This window comes from Microtus ochrogaster, unplaced genomic scaffold (assembly GCF_000317375.1).
Source record: "Microtus ochrogaster isolate Prairie Vole_2 unplaced genomic scaffold, MicOch1.0 UNK78, whole genome shotgun sequence".
Taxonomy (NCBI): Eukaryota; Metazoa; Chordata; class Mammalia; order Rodentia; family Cricetidae; genus Microtus; species Microtus ochrogaster.
The window spans coordinates 883,598-903,531 of record NW_004949176.1 but is presented as its reverse complement, the minus strand read 5'-3'; the positions used below and the strand labels follow the sequence as shown (position 1 = coordinate 903,531).

Sequence of the window (19,934 nt, the reverse complement as noted above, 5' to 3'; positions counted from 1 at the left end):
GCACACACAGGCTCCAGCACACACAGGCTCCAGCACACACAGACTTCAGCACACACAGGCTCCAGCACACACAGGCTCCAGCACACACAGGCTCCCCTCTGCGTACTGCTGTGCTCATTTTCCTTTTAGACAACCTCACAAGCACCGTAGGGCTCTTGGTAGAACCCCTCCAGGTTTTCCTGAGCCCAGGATATTTGAGGGTTCTAGTATTCTCTAACCTTCCTGGTGTATAATAAAGATTTCTGTAGCCAATCCATCAACCTGGCTTTTGTTGGAAGTTGTACTGTAGAGTAGTCTAGACTGGTCCTTTCTGAGTGTCTCTGTACACTGTCCCCTGACAGAGGAGCTTTATGTTTTTCTTGAGGATTTCATACCAGATTATTATATCGCTTTATTATCTGTATGTTAAAATAAGCCATGTAAATAGAAAACAATTGTACATGTATTGGGTGTGTCCTAAAAAGCCAAAGAGTATAAACACAGTTTGATGAAAACTCTTCCTCTGTGGATGCTTAGAAGCAGGTGTTCCTGAAATATAGCATGCCTGGACAGTGGACACATTGTATGTGTTTGTTGAAGAACACAACGTATGTGGGATGCATAGCAGGACATCCTATATTTTTCACTTGCTTCCCAGTTTCTCAGTACATGTAGAAAATCATTTTTTAAAAAAGCAACAATAGTTCATTAGAGAGGTATATCTGGTAATGACAGGCTCACAAACTTTCTTAAGTGAATTACTATACTCACTAATTAATATTTATTACATAAGTCATCTCATTGAATGTGCTCCTATTGATAACCATTCATGCTTTAACTTCGAGTGGTTTTTGACTATAAACAATTTATCTTGGAAACCTGGCTTTTCATAGAATTAGTTTAACCATTTTCTAAAATATGGTTGGCATTTTTTGTTTGTTTGTTTTTTATTTTTCGATAATGGGTTTCTCTGTAGCTTTGGACCCTGTCCTAGAACTAGCTCTTGTAAACCAGGCTGACCTTAAACCCACAGAAATCCACCTACCTCTGCCTCCTGAGTTCTGGGATTAAAGGCGTGCACCACCACCATCCAGCATGGTTGGGATTTTTAGGATGAGGAAACATTTGAATAGATATTTCCCCCTGATATGGAATACCTTTCTATATGCTGTTAATATGTTTTATTGCCATTGGTTAATAAGAAACTAATTTGGCCAATAGCCAGACAGAATAGAGCCAGGTGGGAAATCCAAGCAAAGATACAGGGAAAAAGAAAGCAGAGTCAGGGAGATGCCAGCAGCCACAGGAGAACCAAGATGTGAAGTAATGAATGCCAGGGCCACATAATACCACAGCCATGTGGCAATACATAGATTAACAGAAATGGGTCAATTTAAGATGTAAAAGCTAGTTAGTAATAAGCCTGAGCCATCAGCCAAACAATTGTAATTAATATTAAGCCTCTGAATGGATATTCAGGAACTGGTGAGTGGGAGAGAAACCTCCAGTTACACCCTCTCTCCTGACTTTGGAGGGAAATAGGTGTGAAATGGAACATAGTTCCATAAATATGTGGCCCACACCAGCCAGTTAACTATTTGACATTGATGCTCCTCAAATTTGTACTGTAGTTGCTATCCCTTATCTTGTATGCCTTGCAGATGGAGTGCTGGGTGTGGTCCTACTACACATTCCCTGGGCATTCTCAACATCTGGAAGGGAACTGCTTGTCTCAGCAGATCCTCAGTGAAGATGAGAGTAATATTCTGGAGACAGATGTTAGAGAGCTGATGGGGTCAAGGATGTTGTCCCCAAATGGCACCTCGGCATTTAAGAATACAGCAGCATTTAAGAAGGGCCAGCATAATAGCAAGGCTGGGCAGTGCTGGTGCACTCAGGAAGCAGAGGCAGATGGATCCCTGAGTTCCAGGCCAGCCTAGGCTACAGAATGAGTTCTAAGACAGCTACTATAGCACTTCACAGAGAAACCCAGCCTTGAAAAACAAAACAAAACGAAGGAAAAGAAAAGGAGAAAGCAGGACAGGTGCTCTCACAACCCCTTAGTGTTCTCTTATTCAGGTTGTAAAACCCGCATTTGAGAGGTGTTCACCTTATACCTTCAGGTCAGGGAGTTCCCATCTCTGAGGACAGGGTCATAGAGAACCAGAACAACCAAGACTCACTAAGTTCCTCACACCAGCATTTGTTTATGCTGTGGAATATTTGTTTAATGACACTAGGATGTGTTGGATTCTTTTACATGACATTTGTTTAACTCTTAGGTTGCATTTGTTTGACTCTGTGAAGCTGTGCTACTTTGCCTGTCTAAAATACCTGATTGGTCTAATAAAAAGCTGAACAGCCAGTGGCTAGGTAGGAGAGAAAAATAGGCGGGGCTGCCAGGCAGAGAGAATAAATAGAAAGGAAGAAGGGAGGAGGGGAGGAGTGAGAAAGGGAGTAGACATGGACAGGAGGGACTAGCCTCCTAGCCACCCAGCCAGCCACAGAGTGAGAAGGGAAGCAAGATACAGAGAATAAAGAGAGGCAAAAAGCCCAAGACAAAACGTTGTTAAAGGGAAATAAGATAATTTAATTTAGAAAAGCTGGCTAGAAACAAGCCAAGCTAAGGTGGGGCATTCATAGGTAAGAATAAGTCTCTGTGTGATTATTTGGGAGCTGGGTTGTGGGCCCCCAAAAGAATAATGCATAAAAAATTTTAAAGAAAGAAAACTAACTACACCAGCTTATGCCCATTAGGTAGCTCTCCCTTCAATCACTGTTCTCCGCAATTATACACACGTCCCAACCCAAACACACAGGTTCCTGTGTAGCATGGGGCTTTTGTTTCCTTTTCAAGATTACAGATTTACATTAGATAAGTTAGTAATTTTCTCATGTTAATTTGTCTCATGTCATGGGGGCTTCAGCCATGAGCCTAGCAGGAGGCAAGGGGAAAACGATCGTGCACACACTCCTCTGATTGCTGGGGAAAAGGCGTGATCTTAAAGGTTTGGGGAATTTTCTAGTGCCTGTCACACACTTGAGTCAAGACCTCCGTGGAGACTAAAAGCTCTTCAGCATGACCTTTTACAGCTAGCACACAGTGGCACCTCTAGAAGCTTCCCTAAGCCCGCACTTCCACAGGGCAGGGTAGGGTACTCTGTTGTGTCTGAGTCCTCGGAGTAGTCTGTATCTGTGCCACCGTGGACCACACATCTCAGATGCTTCGAGCATAGACCTAGCGGTGTGCAGCTTTTCCACCTGGTATTTGGTAATCACCTTCACTGGAAAGGTGTGTCCCCAGGAGAGAAGGACTTAGGGGTGAGAAGCACCTCGTTTCCGAATACAGAGTGCAGAGAATCTGAATCTACAACCTATTAGGGTCTACTGAAAATCACCAACTGCAATTAACTGTAATTTTGTGAAACTCAGTTTTTCCCAAGAAACATCTAACAACTGAGGCAGGGCAAGCGCCAGTTCTGCGCTTTTCCTTGTTGAGAACTCCGAAGCCGGTTTCATCTTCCCACGCTGTCTAGGGCTAGGCGCCCAGAAAGGGAACCCAGGCGCCCCCTTCTTGGCCTCTGTCTCCTGCACCCTATCTTTCCACAGTTTACATTCTGCGGGGACTGGAGATTTTCAAAGCCTGACTCGATCTCTCCCGGGAGCAGACCCTTTCTGCTGTTTTGCGGGTGAAAGGCCCGCGCCGCATTAAAAGACAGAAAGCAAGCGAGAAAGTTGCATTTAAACTTTAGGAGCTGCGTCAGCGCAGTCGCCTAGAGAAAGCTCCTCCGAGCCGGACAGATTCCTTGCAGTTTTCAGGCGCCAGGCGTGGGGAGGAGGCGGCGCGGGGGGCGGGGGCGCGTGGGGCTGGGGTGCAGGCGGGGACTTGGGGTGACGCGGTCCCGGGCCGCTGTGGCACACAGGGGTTCTCGGCTTCCGGCAGAGTCCTGCGCCGGGCTGCGTGTGCGGCGGTGGGACGCGGACCGGGAGGCTGGCTGCCCGTGGGCGAGGCGCGCTGGGAGGCCGAGGCCGGGGTCGGGGCCGGGGAGCCCCGCGATCAGCCACAGCGGGGTCCCGGGGCCGCGGAGGGGCCATGGCTGCCGGCGGCATCACCACGCTTCCCGCACTGCCCGAGGATGGCGGTGCCGCCTTCCCACCCGGCCACTTCAAGGACCCCAAGCGGCTCTACTGCAAGAACGGCGGCTTCTTCCTGCGCATTCACCCCGACGGCCGCGTGGACGGCGTCCGCGAGAAGAGCGACCCACACGGTGAGCCGTCACCTCCCACCCGCGAGCGTGGTCTAGACCGACCTGCTCCCTCTCCCTCAGGGACCTGAGGACACTGAGATGAGGCGCCCTTCAGTCCCTAGGCACGGGAAGCAGATCCATTCCTGTGCCCTCATGAGTAGGGTCCCCGCTCTGCACCTCCTACCAACTCCAGGTGGGCTGGCTCCATAGTCTCTGGTCCCTCACGGGCCACCCGCTGCAGCCGGGTTGCTAGGATGCTTGAGGCTAGGGGTCCGCGGCTCTTGGGGTGGAAGTAGGGGGAGTAGGCGTGTCTCCTCCAGGGCTCTAGAACTCCTTGGCTTTCTGCAGTCACCCAGGGAAACGGAGGCAGGAAGACATGTTCTTCAGCTGAGCCCTGCACTTCAATTCGGACTTGGTGACCAGAGCGATGTGGACCCCACCCCCGTAGCTATCACTCACTTCCAGCACCCAGCTTCTCCAGGTTATTCCAAAGAGAAAAGCTAGGGAAATCAAAACAGACAAAAGACTAGCAAACCAACCTTTGGCTTCCTTAGAGAGCAAGACAGATCTTGTTTCAGTGTGAAGTGCACTCGCTGAAGGGAGGGTACAGGCTTTGTGGTGGAGTGATGGTGAGATAAGAATTACAACCTCAATTTGTGGAATAAAAATATACCCGGTAGGGGGCTGGAGAGATGGCTCAGTGGTTAAGAGCGTTGCCTGCTCTCCCAAAGGTCCCGAGTTCAATTCCCAGCAACCACATGGTGGCTCACAACCATCTGAAATGAGGTCTGGTGCCCTCTTCTGGCCTTCAGGCATACACACAGAAAGAATATTGTATACATAATAAATAAATAAATATTTAAAAAAAATATATACCTGGTAGTAGATGTAGAAACGGTCCTAAGTCAGTAGGCTCAACCGTAAGGGCTCCAGAACATCACCTGCGGCCTTTGCTCTAAAAGGTTGGACCCAGACCCTGAGTCAGGGATGAAACCCCTGCATTTTTGAGTTTGTATTTTCAATAGTGCTCCCCCAGAAACCACACTCGGGGAGCCACTGTCTGGAAAAGGTCCAAGAGGGCTAGTTTAGTTATCTAACGGTTGAAGGTGAGAGAGATGACCTGCGGTTAAAAACAAACAGTTTAAACATCTGCTTAGGCCAGGGGTGGTACTGCATGTCTTTAATCCGAGCATTCGGAGAGGTAGAGGTAGGCAGATCTCTGTGAGTTCAAGGCCAGCCTGAGCTACAAGAACTAGTTCCAGGACAGCTAGGGTTATTACACAGAAAAACTGTGTCTCGGAAAAAAAGGGGGGGGTTGCTTAAAGGGCTGCAGGCTGCATTCATCTCTAAGAGTTTGGGTGTGTGGGGGTCTGAATTCTTATTTTATTTTATTTTTATTGGGGGGAGGCTGAGAGAAGAGTGGTCAAGGGCCCGAATTCCCAGTTCCCAGTTCCCAGGTCCTGAGGTTTTCCATTCAGGAGCTTTGTCTTTGTCTTAAGATGGCTAGGGAATTCTATTGGCTCTGTAAGGAACAAGAAGACCAGAATGCCCCATGAACAAAAGGAACTGCCCTGCATATGTGACATACACTTTCATATTTGCTGAATATTTTAAAAACATAATAATAGAATTTTTAACCGACATATAAAATATAAAAGTTGGACATATTAAGGGGAAAGGTTGATTTCCCACACACTGTGCAATGTTTAAATAGATTTTTTAAAAATCCCCATCTCCTCACTTACATTTTTTATGGTCAGACCTTATCCCGATGCTTTCTTTCCCCTTGAAATGTGGCACAGTGGTTTCTGTCATCACTGCTGGTGTCACTGCTGTGTCCACACAGTGAGACGCCTTGTTGCCACCTCCTGCTTTGTAGGGACCACTAAGAGACTGTACGTCTATTCTTTGTTTTGGGCCTACAGTAATTTGGAAAAGATGCATGAAAGCTATGATATGAATTAGCACTGTGTCTCTATTTTAGTTTAGATGGATGTTTAAAAGAAAAAGTATCTTTGCTTTGAGATTTGTCTGCTGCTACTGGCTCAGCTGCTAGGACAGGCTGCACATGTGTCCCAAGTGGTTTTATTCTTTCCCAAAGCATGTGTTGTTTGAAAGCCTGTCATGACTAAGGGCAGAAGGAATACCTTCCAGTCTGGGTTCTGTGTGGAGCGTTACCTAATGCTCTTTTTTTAAATGCTGTGTTAGTTGCAGGATTATTTTCTCTTTGAAGCTGTTTACCTTATAGTAAGACAGACGTGAGTAGGGATAATTCTGAATTGCATAACATATTGCCATACTGTAAAAACAGCTATGCATTCCCCCAAGTAGCGCGTGGTTATTGTACCATTTTTTTCTTTTCTTTTACTTTTTTTTCTTTCTAGAGATTTTTCTGCTTCAGTTTCCTGCCTCTTGAGTTTTTACAGGATTATAGGCCTTATAATCTTGGGATTGGCTATGTGTCACAATGCCCAGCTCAGTTTGTAATTTTTCTTAAATTTTACCTTTTTGATTTATCTTATTTATGCGAGGGTTTTGCCTGCATGGATGTGTGTGCACCACCTGCATGCAGTGCTTGTGGAGGTCAGAAGAGGGCATTGGATTTCCTGGAATTGGAATTAGGATTACTGTGAGCTACTACCACGTGGGATCTGAACCCAAGTCGTCTTAAAGAGCAGCAAATGCTCTTTATTGGAGGGAGCCATCCCTCCAATTTTGTAGTCTTTAACTCCGTAATTCTCAAGCAGAGTAATTTCGCAACTCTTAGAGGCATTTGTAGACTTCATAACCTAAAATAGTATTTCTGGGATTTATTGGGGGCACTCCTGGTGCTTAATGGGGTGCATTCCTGGGGTTTAATGAATGTTATTCCTGGGTATTTGGTGGGGACCCCTTCTGTGTGTTTATTTAAACACTGCTAGGTGTTTAGTGGGGGAGCACTCCTGGATGGGTGCTTAGTGAGGGAGTACTCTGGGTGTTAATGAATGGCACTCCTGTGTGTTTAGTGGGGACCATTCTGGGGTGTTTAGTGGCAAGTACTTCTGACAACTTAGTGGGGACACTCCTGGATCTTCAGTGGGTAGGGAGGATCCATACTCTTAAATATCATGCTGCACTCAGGACATACACACAGCTAAAACTAAGGCCTGGGATTTTCCTGACTTTATTGTTAGCAAAGACAGGATGTTGACAGTCAAGACAGTCTGACAGTCAGGAGTAGGATAACTTGTCCAGATGTGTGCCGACAACTAGGTCCCCTAGAGGACATCTTTCTCCCAACAAGAATACCAACTTAAAAGAATACCTAATAGATCCTTTTGTGTGGTCTCACGTGGTCTCATATGTACGGTATATTTTCCTAGCACGTGAAAGGTACACTGATGGTTGAGCAGTTCGGGATGAGGCTCAAGGGAAAGATTCAGGAAAGCACAGTTAAGGGCAAATTGGCCGTATCTCCTCAACCACACACTTCCCCAAACAAACGGAGAAATAAAAGCAGCTGCTTTCCCGCTGCAGTAATGGCTCTGATTCTCAGCTCTCTGTGGTCTCAGGCCTCAAAGTGTCCATTTGGCCGAAAACTATATCATCCAAGCTGTATTCCTTTCTGGGTATCTCTTCCAAGTTGCAGAAAGCTCTGGGAGGCGGGCACAATCTGATGGCACTGCTGACTGATGTTGACGGAAGCTGGAGTTGGCAGTGTTTTTTCCCCTTTGAGAAAATACCTCCATAAGGTCGGGCTCTAAGCAGACCTGCAAGGCATTGTCTTAATTAGTGATTGATGGGAGAGGGTGCAGCCCATGGTGGGTGGAGCCGTCCTCTGGGCTGGTGGTCCTGGGTTCTATAAGAAAGCAGCCTGAGCAAGCCAGTAAGCAGCAGCCCTTCATGGCCTGTGCATCAGCTCCTGCCTCCAGGTTCCCATCCAATTTGAGTTCCTGCCTTGGCTTCCCACAGTGGACTGTGATCCAAGCTATGTAAGCCAAATAAATCCTTTCCTCCCCAAGTTGCTTTTGGTCATGGTGTTTCACCACAGCAATAGTAACCCTAGCTAAGACAGTAACTCGGAAAAAAATCGGTGAGTGTTATGGAGTTTTGGGAAGCATGCTTCAAAGACTGTGCTCTACACAGTGGGTGCTGGCTAGGTGGGTCGTGCAGTTCCGCTGGAGAGGAAGGAGCAAGGTGAGGACAGGGGTAAAATGTCCCTGAAGGGAGGCCAGAGATGACAACCAAACATGGATGTGTCCAAGGTCACAGAGTCCGGCATGTGGAGGAGTGTGAGATGCTGGCTGCTTATGGACCTGCTAGCAGTGGATATATCCCAGATGCTCTTCCTTAGAGAAAATGGACGCAGTTAGAAATGCTGGATCTACCCTGAGCTGATCCCTACTGCTCATTGGGAACCAGTCTCTGCTTCCAGGCATCGGGGGGGGACCTGAGATGGGCAGAGGTTGTTAGCTAACCCACACCCATGAGGAGGGGGGGGTGATGGTCAGGTCAGCTTGCTCCCTGCACTCTTTCCCACTGCACACACTCCACACCACACCAAAGTCAAAACACGGATTGTGAAATTCACAGATCTCGTTTTATAGAGGCTTAGAGTAGTAGCCGGTTGACTGAGTTACCCCCCTGATTCACTCTCCTGACACAGCTTCTTGCCCACCTGGCTGCTGGCCTGCTTCTACAGCCTCCTCGCTCTCTCCCACTCAGTAGTCGTGGTACCCTCTGGATGCCTGTGGCCAAGCTTCCTCAGGACACTGAGGGCCAGTTGCTTGCAGGGCTCTGTGAACCCAATATTACTGTTTTCTGAGGATTCTGGGCAAAGCAGCCTTAGCTTTTCCATTGCCCTGTGTAAATGCATCCTTTCATTAATGATTCTTAATGCTTTGGCCTCCCCCTTCTTTGGTCATATCTGGCAAGTGGCTCCTGCCAATTTGCCTTAATAAGCATGGTATTTACTGTAATGCTGCTTTGTGCAGTAAACAAATGAGGTCAGGCTCTTGGAGCTGATGAATCCTGGAAATCATGTAATCTGCACAGAGAGAAAGGACAATTCATGAGTCACAGATATTACCACACCTTAGGAGTCTTTACAGATGCACTCCATGCCAAGTGACTTCAGCCCAGAGAAGGCAGCATCCCCCTCTGATGTGCCCTGAGGGCTTTTGTTGGGTTTATAAAACATCCGTTATATAACCAGACCTCTGACACTACAGCAATCTGAGTGTTCTCTGGTTATGTCATGCAACACAGACAGACATGATTTTAAAGTTCAGTTTGAAAACAGAGTCTTGTAGAAACAGTAAACAAACCAGATCCAAGCTTTGCACGTCACAAATGAAAAGTCCACGGAGATGCTGGGGCTGGCAGAGGCATTTAGGGTCCCTGCTACAGGACACTGCTTCCTCTCCGGAGGATGCTGACAGTGGGATGGCTGCTGCACATGTCAGGAGTCTTCCCGTCTTTTCCCAATCCCTGTCCTTGTTGATTTTCCAACACTCTCCCCGGGCCTCTTTGCCCTGACACATTTGTAAGGCGGCTGGCCTGGGGCAAAAGCCTGTGATCATGAAATGTGCACATCTGGGGCACGCATCTTATCCTCATTAGCATATTCTGTGCAAACAAACCTGTGCATGTGTGTGTGTGTGTCTGTGTGTGTGTGTGTGTTTTAGCAAAACAATGATGTAGAGTATGGGCCAGTGGGCTGTCATGTGCTTGGTAATTAGGATGTCCACAGGACATTTGCCAGTTGAAGATGCTCTACTTTATACACCCAAACCTTTCTTGCAATGCCGCGCTCTTATAAAGGTCATGGTGATCTCATGTAAACAGACATCTCACCAAGTAGGGCACTATTGGTTGGTCAGGTAAAAAGCCTGCAGGTTTTCCCTGGGAAATCCTCTCTGGTGAGAATGCTTTGGGAGAAAGCAAAGCCACTAAAAGGTCCTTTAGGTGTAGCAGGTCAGGAGGATGGCACCATTGGCGGTCCCTTAGATGTCACAGGCCAGGAGGATGCCATCATCGGAGGTCCCAGGAGGTCCTTGAGAGCATGGCACAAGGGACTAGTGCTGGTGGGTGGGCATGTGTGGACTAAGCAAGCCAGAGTCACCCAGTGGCCAATCGCAAAGTCCCCTTGCCATTGGGAACCTGCACAGGGGCTCAGGATGGTGTGTCTCCGGAGCATGGCAGTGCAATCCTAGGAGCTGTCTACGGAGTTCCAATGTTCGTAGTTTTGGGCGACTGCAGTGCCCAGCGTGGGGCTGGTCCATTAGCATGCATACCGAAGTCTATCTTGGGTTTGGCTCATCCCGGAGCTGGTTTGTAGTTTTCGCCTATCTTGAAAACATTACATTATTCCAAGTCACAGAAAATGGTTTTCAAGCTACATAAAATGGCTTCAGTTGTGTTAGTAACAAATTAGAAATCATTCTTATACCTACAGGCCTCCAGTTAAGCATTAGGTAGTAAGAGCTGGCTGCGATTTTGGGTGTTTCCTCCTCCTGCCCACTGTTAGCTCAGCAGCTAGTTATCTGCCTGTCAAAGTTACTCTTAATAATGGTGTCTGGGGATTCTCTGGAACTTGGGAGGGGTTGAGAACAGGTTGTGACTTCCCTTTTGAGCCACAGCCTGTGGCTCTTAGAAGTCACACTGGACTCTCGTTAACCCTTGTCTGAGATTTTAGCCAGAGGAAATGTAGCAACGGTGAGCCAATAGCCAGTGTTTAACTTTGACTCATCCTGGCCGACCTGTTACTCTTCCGACACAGGGCGACCTGCCTGTGGTGACCCTGCTGCTCATCCACCTGTTTACAGAAACCTGGAGTGTGTGTGTGTGTGTGTGTGTGTGTGTGTGTGTGTGTCCGTCCTTTCAGAGGGCCACTGACCCCAATCTAACCTCTGTCTTGGATTATTCAGAGAATTCCTCAGTAAAAGTTCCAGGTTTTTAAGGTATTGTGGATGGTAACAATATAAAGGAAGACAGGTGGAAAGTAAGGATTACATCCCAGGTGCAACTGAACTATCGAAAAGAATGCTCTCAATTAACAATTAATCCTATATTAGTTTATAACAGAAATTTGTCTTACTAATAATTCAGATTATCCCCTAAAGGTGTGGTTTATCTAAAAGAAGTATTTCCAGAGGAGTAATGATCCAGCCGGGTTCTGTGAGCTTAGAGTTCTTTGTTTGTAACTCAGGCCCTGTGAGAGGATGCTGGGACTCATGGAGGGGCCCCGCATCCTCTGCGAGATGTTTGATTCCGTACATCCCAAGTGTCAGAGAGTGATAGAGGCATTCATTCTCCAGGGATGTCTGCTCAGCTGACAGTTATAGTTTCCAGTGTGCATCCAGACACTTGCTGAGACTTCACTCGAGATAATTTTATCTACCACCGTTACAGTGGAAAGCTTAGGGAATCTTGGAGACTGGGTTTTCTAAGGGTCGTCGATGGAAAGATAATGCATTGCTCAGCGAAAATGAATGATACAACTTTCATTAGCAGTTCTGATTTCTTTAAGAGCATTTATAATTTTTGTTTTATATCTGACAGAATGTCAGATTATATTGTGTGTGTGTGTCTGTCTGTCTGTCTTGTACCTGCATGCCCACTGAGGCCAGAAGAGAGAGTAGATCTCCTGGAGCTGGAGCTACAGATGTGAGCGGCAAGTGCTGGCCACTGAACTTTGGGTCTCTGAATCAGAACAAGTGCTCTTAGCCGCTGAGCTCTCTGTCCATCCCCAGCATTTTGTTTTGTTTGAGATACGAGTCTTACCCTGTAGCACAAGCTGGTCTGGAGCCCTTGGTGATCCCCTTGCCTCAACCTCCCCAAGTGCTGGGATTGCAGTTATGAGTCACCACAGCCAGCAGCATTTAGGATTTAAAAAAACAAAACAAAACAAAACTATGTGTGGGGGCTGGAGAGATGGCTCAGTGGTTAAGAGCATTGTCTGCTCTTCCAAAGTTCCTGAGTTCAATTCCCAGCAACCACATGGTGGCTCACAACCATCTATAATCGGGTCTGGTGCCCTCTTCTGGCCTGCAGGCATACACAGACAGAATATTGTATACATAAAAAAACCCAACTATGTGTGGTAGGATACATTTTCCTCAGGGTTCTGAGAGTTGTTGATTCTTTCTCAGTGGCTCACGCCCTGGAGTCCTGTGCTTCCTTCCACTTTACTTGATTTTCCTTTGATAAACTCGTTTAACTCATCCTGGGTACAGGATTCTGTGTCAGTCACTGGGAGGCTTGCTTCCACTTCAACCATGTAATCTTTCCCAGTTTGTCACCCTCCGGTGACTTGTGGCCCTATCACCTGCCTCTGCCTCTAAGGAATCCTTTGTTTTCATTACTCTACAGGATGCTCCTGCCCAGCTGATCTTCCTGCAGGCTCTCTTGGGCCTGCTCCTTAGCTTGCCTGCTCCCTGCGTCTCTGCTTTGGGCTTTCCCTTCCTCCTTCTTTCTGTGTATGTTCTAGAATTTTTTCAGCACATCATTTTTAGTCTCTTGTGATACCAGCTCCTGTTTCCCCTGTCTAAGGACAGGCACCCCAGCACAGCCTCTGTGAACACATCATTGCCTCAGATGGGCTCCTTTCCCCACCGAGTTTCCATGTCTGGTTAAGCTGCTTTTCCAGAGGCCAGAGAGCTGCCAGCTGCCGTGCGCTTTCCTCAGTATGCAAGATACGTGGGTCTGTCCCTCACTCTTGTGGCAAACCCTACTCTCCATATCTCCTACTCCTTTCCTGGCACTTTAACTAACCCTCTGATATTCTCAAATATGGCTGTGCTAGTTTCTATGTTAAGCTACTCGATGAAAGGCAACTTAAGGAAAAAAAGGTTAGTTTAGCTCAAAGTTCCAGGTTAGCAGGGAGCTAAACATGGCAGGAACAGAGAGCAACTAATCAAATCGCAGCCACAGTCCAGCAGAGAGAAGAGGAGACCAGCAGGATAGCTGCTCAACTCACTTTCTTAACACTCTTAACACAATCTAGGACCCAGACCCAGAGAATGGTGACCCATCCGCTCACAGTAGTTAACATAATCAAGGTAGTCCCACAGGCCCGCAGACACGCCCACAGATATTGCCCACCGACAATGCCCACTGATAATGCCCAGACACACACACACACACACACACACACACACACACACACACACACACACACACCCATCTGATCAGGACAGTTCCTCACTGAGACTCCCTTCCTCCTTGATTCAAAATCATTTCACAGTTTAACCTTACCATCCCTGGGACCTTCAGCATCATCTGTCCCTGTCAGCTGCCCACGCTTGGTCCCTTGATGTCTCCAACATGGTAGAGCCACCTCTTTCCATAGTTGGTCTTTTCTAGTGCAATTCTCCAAAGACTTTTTCTTCTCAATTCCCTCTCTCACCTCCACCCCCCACTCTCCACTATTCTTAACTTTAATACCTCAACAGTCTTCTATGGCCCTTTCCTCTGTCCTGGGGAGAGCTCATAGAATCTGCTTTCCCATAGTGCTTGGCTCCTTTTCTGTATCTGATGGTCTGTGTCTGTCTATTGAGCTGGGTCTGTGAGCTCCTTGAAGGGAAGGAGTAGGTCAGATTCTCTTATCCATCCTCACACACAGTGGCCACTCAAAGATGTTTGCTGTGTTAACTGTCCGGGCTTTTCACCTGCTTTCCGACCTCCTGGTCACGTCCCTTTCTTAGTTCAGCCAAGGTGACCTCTATACCTGGACCCATCTCCTTTCGTCCCAGCCAGGTCCTGTGTACCATCCACAACTCAGTCGGGTCACTGAGTTCCTGTTACATGTCGCCCTTGGATTGAGCTGATAATGGTTTTTAAAGCACGAAGGTAATCCTCGATGTTCCCCAGGAACCCCGCATGTTCTGGGAGTCTGAGGTTCAGTTACTCCCTGAGGCTCCTTGTGCCTCAGCAGCTGAAGGCAGGTCCAGTGTGAGGTGTGTGAGGGTTCAGCCAAGCTCCCCTCCCTCTCTGTTGCCTTCCCTCCCTTTGTTCTTATCTCCCTTATCTTTCCCTGGAACTCTCTCCTTCAGCGCTCACTTTCTTTCTCTCTCCCTTTCCGCCTCATCTTTCTTTACCTCATACCAGGCGAGCATTCCCCACAGAACTGTGAGGGGTGTGAAATGCGAGTGGCCAGGGCAGCTCCACCATTCTTTTGTGGGGGCAACTTTCTCATTAGCCTGAGGAAGCAACGCAGGAACAGCAGTCCTCTGTCCCCGTCACTTGCTACTGAGGAAAACTTTCTCCTCAGCTCTGGAGGAGAGATGTTTCTGTTTGATCTTGATGCTCAGCTCCACTGTCCTCTTACAGATCTCCGTGCTCAGGGCCTGAGTGCTTCCCCATAACCTGACTGGGGAGCGCAGGCCCCTGGTGCACACTTGACTTGGGCACCTCATGCCTAAGTCACTTTTCCTCCCGGTGGCAAACCCTAACCACTTCAGAAAGGAGGGCTGAGGACATCTGGCACGGCCACTGGTATCCTTTTGGGCTGCGAGGAAATGGCACAGAGAGCTCCATTCAGATTTGTGAGCCAGTATTCATCATAACAATCCACAAACAATCTGCCAAGCGGCTGTGACCGTGAGTCAGCCTCTTTGTGATGATGGGTTGTCTGCAGGGGAGGGTGGGGGCGAGAGGGCTGAGTGACCACCCTGAATAACTGTCTCCTCTGCCTCCTCTCCGTGCTGAATCATTTTACAAACAGGAAACAATTCACAGGTTTTGGAATGGTCATTATACAAATAGGAACCGGAAGAGCGTGAATGAACAGAGCAGCACCTCCATCACAAAGTTCCTTTGCAGGGGACAGTGGCGGGGTGTGGGAATTTTTCTAGCCTTGGTCCCATTTAAAGGTGGTGTATGTGTAGGATGCACGCGGATGTTGCGTATGCTTGTCTATGTTGGGGATGGGACAGTGTCATCTACTCACTGGATGCTGGGGACTCGCTGTGGGGACTCGCTGGATGGTGCAGCCCCTTGACTTCGGGGGCTCTGGTCCTTGGATGGTGCGGTCTTGCATTTTACATAGTTGGTGTTTTCTGTTACTCTTCAGCTTACTAGAAATAGATGTTTATAGATCCTTTGTGTAAGCCATGTTTAAAACTTTCATTTTGAATGTGAAACCTCATAACCTTATTTCTTATTTATATCAGCTATCCAAAACCTGATAGTGCAGAATTGGAATATAATTAAAGTGGGATGGGAAAGGCAGCTTTGATGGAGTTCACTAATATGTGAAGAAACAATCTTCAGAAGGTGCCAGAGTTAAAAATAATCAGCTGCAGTGATATAGCCTCAACAATTAGAGTAGTAAGGCGAGGCACGTGTTGATTTCTGGAGAGGTTCATATGAAAGTCATGATCCATGGATCTATCTAGTTCCGTTCAGATAATGGAGATTCCTACACCGAGTAGCTGATTCCCTGTGTCCTAGAGCGGGAGGAAGGCCAGGTGCTCAACTGTCACTACTCTATCTCAGGACCATAACTGAGGAATGAAGGAAGGAAGGAAGGAATGGACAATTTGAGGGCATGCTCTGTTTCATCTTTAGAAATAGAATCTTTTAAACCTAAAACACAAACTTTTAAGTGAAAGATTATTCCTCATTTTACAGGTAAGAAGGGCTTTGTTTTGTTTTGTTTAACTTTAGACTTTTCAAGCCATAGTTTCTATGACAGCAAGCAACGGATTGTGCATTCTAGAATCTTCCTGTTGAGAATGCAGGCTCACAGCAGAGTTCCATGGGGACAGAAATAAAAACTGGTTTTGTGGCAGTGAGATCCAACTTCTGATTTTGCTTGACATACTGAAAACTACATCCATGTTAAAGAGCGTGGCAAGTAAGAACCCAGGCTCAGGGGCCGGCTGAGGAAAGCTGCTGTCCTGATGCCAAGGTGGCTGTCCCATGAAGACCATGACATGGGGCATGGGAGAGCCCTCCAGAAGAAGCAAAGATGGCTTTTCTCTTTCAGGTTGTCTCAGTTTTGTAGGGATAGATAACCAAATATCTATCCTTGGTCTTTGAAGTTTTGACATTGCCTTTTGGATGGGAGAAATTGTTCAACTAATTTAACTGTTGGCTCTATTTAAAAACTGGTTTGAAGTAATTCTGGGGCTGTGTTGTGCCAGAGTTAAAGGAGCCGACCGTCTGGCCTCCTCCCATTTGGCTCTTGTGCTCCTTCTCTTAGGAAATAGCTGTCTTAGTATTAAAGATTTCTTCACTATTGATGAGTTGTTTTCTAAAGAACTTTTTTTCCTTGTAAAATAAGATTTATTGTTAATTTACACGTGTGTGTCTGTCTTTGTGAGTGGGTGTGCCCCCAGAAGACATGCAGGATCCTCTGGCGCTGGTGTTACAGACATTTGTGAGCTGTGCGGTGTACGTGCTGGGATCCATGCTCTGCTTCTCACCATAGAGCAGCAGGCACCCTTAACCCTGGGCCATCTCTCCAACCCTTGGAACTCAAGCTTTCAAATGCCATTCTAAAATTAGAAGTAATTTAGGAGCAAAGCTACAGAAGCATGGAGTGAACCCTGAAGTCAGGATCTGGAAGATGAAAACCCTGGGCAGGATGGTTCTGCAGAAACGCAGAGAGTAACTAATGGCCATTTTAACAGCATAGGAAGAGTCTTTCAAGGAATCTGAGATAGCCTTACTATAAAAACATGGTGTAAGATTTATAAGCAATTCAAAATAACTTGAAAGTCGACACACTTGCATCCCTCTTACTCAGTTTCCTGTACATGCAAATGTGTTGAAGGTGCCTGTGAGGAAGTGAAGCCCAAGATAGATGAAGACGCATCAAGAAAGAGCTCTACTGCCTGCACCCATAAGACTTCCTGAAGGCAAATTGCCCTTTGCTCGGAGTCTTCTGCCATGTGTGATGTCATTGCCATCTTCCCTGTGGATCAGTCCCTAGGTGGTCTCTCCACCATCCTTGCTTCCTGACTAAGCCACTCACGTCTGGTCTGCCTGGCCTTCCCTCATGCTGGCATCTGCCCGCTTACCATGCCATTCTACTTCTAGCCCCAAATACCGACTTCCTTGCTGCCCAACCCGCCCCATCTGTGCTAGTTCCTGAGGCCACAACAAAACACCAGCTTAGACAATGCACATTTATCTTCTCAAATCTTGTAAGCTAGAAGTCTGGGATCAGGTGTTGGCTGACTTAGATTGCTCCTAGGCCACTCTCCTGGGTGTGGGTCGGGTGCCCTCTTCCCACCTCCACACCTGGTGTACAGACCTGTGTGCCCCCTAGATGTCCCAATTTCCTGTTATGAGGACACCATTCTTATGAGCGCTGAAGACAAGTATGCATTCACCTCTTCTGGACATGGAACCAGTCCATCTCTGAGCCAGTATTCAATCCCTCAGGCCCGGTGAACAAGGCTTCCTGCTATGTCTCTCTGTTCCACTTACTCAGGTGACATCATCAGTAGCATGAGGGTTTGCTCACCTCAGAATTATAAGCTTCAGCCAGACAGGTAGGATCAGGCCTTCATACTTAGCTACTCCAGAGACTGAGACAGTTCCAGGTCCTCCTGAACTACCCAGCATCTTCAAGAACAAGACCTTGCTTCAACATTTAAAAACTCAGAAAAAGGTAGAGCACTTACCATGTGCCATGGCTTGAATGTGTAATGCTCCCACAGGCTTGTGTGCTGTAACACTTGGTTCCCATCTGGTGGTACTTTTTTGGGGTGGTTCTAGAACCGTTATGGGGTAGGGCCTTGGTGAAGGAGGTTCGTCGCTGTGAAGTGGGTCTTTCATATTACAGCCAGCCTCAGTTACACCCTGGCCTCTGTTTCTTGATCCACCAAGATAAGCAAATGGCTTCATATTCCTGTCACCATAACCTCATTTGGAGGTAAGCACTCTTGAGAGGCCCCGTCTCCAAATACAGTCACATGCTGCAGCATTTGGGTCCTTTGGGATTTAACGTCTGAGCTCACAGATATAACTTGGTTCTTAGCACCATCTTAGTAGCTGAGCTTTGTGCTTTGCTGGAGTATTTATTCAGATACCCTGACTAGTTGTTACAGCTGGGCCTGATTCTCTTCTGTTCCGAAGAACAAATGAACTTCTCAAGGCAAACCCTGGTGCCCAATCCCCTAGCCACTAGTGGGTCCCTAGGAGGCAGAAGCATAGGATAGGAAACCCAGTATGTGGGCAGTAGTGGTAAACAGCAAAGCATTCTAGGAATAGTATTGAGAAAACTGAGGAAAGAGTAGCAGCATGAGGAGTAACTGAGGCACCGCGTGGAAGAGCAGCGATGGCCATCAGCTGCAATGGCATATCTGCATTTCTCAGAGCTGTGCTCTATGGGAGAACTATGCTCCCTTCAGGAGAGCTTCACGTGTTAGCTTCTTAGGCCAGATCCCACCTCATTTGTTTAGATGTTACCTGTGGCTGCTTTTTTCATGGCAATGGCCGATGTCCATCAAAGCCTCAAGCTTTTATTATTTAGCCCTGGGGTTTTTTTTCTATTTTTATTTTGATTTCTTGACTATGGTGTTACTGCTGTTCCCACTATTAAATCTAATATAATAAGCTCAAAGCTTTTACTCCTCAGCCTTTTGTGCATGGGCAAAATTGCTATCTCCAGACTGATCTCTTAAAGTGTTTATTATCTAATGTCATGTAATACATCGGAAGCACATTTCCCACTAAATGCATGGAAGATAAAATGGTGATACCAACTTATTTATCTGTTTATTATACTAGAGTGTCTTAGGGTTTCTATTGCTGTGAAGAGACACCATGATCACAGCAACTCTTTTAAAGGAAAACATTTAATTGAGGTGGTGGCTTACAGTCTCAGAGGTTCAGTCCATTACCATTACGGTGGGGAGCGTAGCAGTATGCAGGCAGAAGAAGGAGCTGAGATTCCTACCTCTTTTTTGTTGTTGTTGTTTTCTTTTTCAAGACAGGGTTTCTATCTCGAAACTAACTGTCCTGAAGCTCCCTCTGTAGACCAGACTGTCTTCAAATTCACAGAGGTCTGCCTGCCTCTACCTCCTGAGTACTGGGATTCCTACATCTTGATCAGCAGGCAACAGGAAGTGAACTGAGGCACTAGGTGTGCCTTGAGCATATACGAAACCTCAAAGTCCGCCTCCACAGTGGCACACTTCCTTCAACAAGGCCACACCCACTCCAACAAGGCCACACCTCCTTAGAGTGCCACTCCCTTTGGGAACTGCTTGAATTCAGGGCCTCGTGCATTCTGGTGTATTGATTATTTCTCACTGTGACAAAATGCCCTATGCAAAGCAGCCAGAGGGAGGAAGGGTTTGTTTGGGCTCTCTGTTTGGGGACCTGGTGCAGTATACCAGGGCAAGGATGCATTGTGGAGGGAGTGGCCTGTGACTGTGGCGGCAAGGAAGTCAAGCTGTCTGTTTATTTGGAGGCACATAGGGAAAAACAGAATGGTTAGGTCAAAATCAGGGCTATACCCCATAAAACACCTCTCAGCCCTGCCCCCCCCCAGCAATCCACATCATCTAATGATGCTTCAGCTCCTAAAGGTTGCTCCATCTTCCACGACAGTGTCACCAGCTGGAGACTATTCAAACACGTGGATCCGTGGGGCATTCCACATTCAAACTCTAACCTCCTACCTGTGGCTCCCATTGGCTCCCAGCCATCTCACGTCACAACGTGCATTCAGTCCAACTTCAAAAACCATCATAGTTGGATCAAAAACCC

At 47.2% G+C, this 19,934-nt stretch overlaps 2 protein-coding genes across 3 annotated transcripts in view; both read left to right on the top strand.

The window, feature by feature from the left end:
• Positions 1-19,934, top strand: part of Bbs12 (Bardet-Biedl syndrome 12) — an 85,305-nt gene that overhangs the window by 41,087 nt on the left and 24,284 nt on the right. The gene's annotated exons all lie outside the window — the stretch shown is intronic.
• Fgf2 (fibroblast growth factor 2) overlaps positions 3,885-19,934 on the top strand; it is a 51,314-nt gene continuing 35,264 nt past the window's right edge. The window contains exon 1 of the mRNA XM_005370386.3: positions 3,885-4,247. Coding sequence (XP_005370443.1) covers positions 4,073-4,247 — 175 coding nt within the window. The 5' untranslated portion in view covers positions 3,885-4,072. The remainder of the gene's footprint in view (positions 4,248-19,934) is intronic.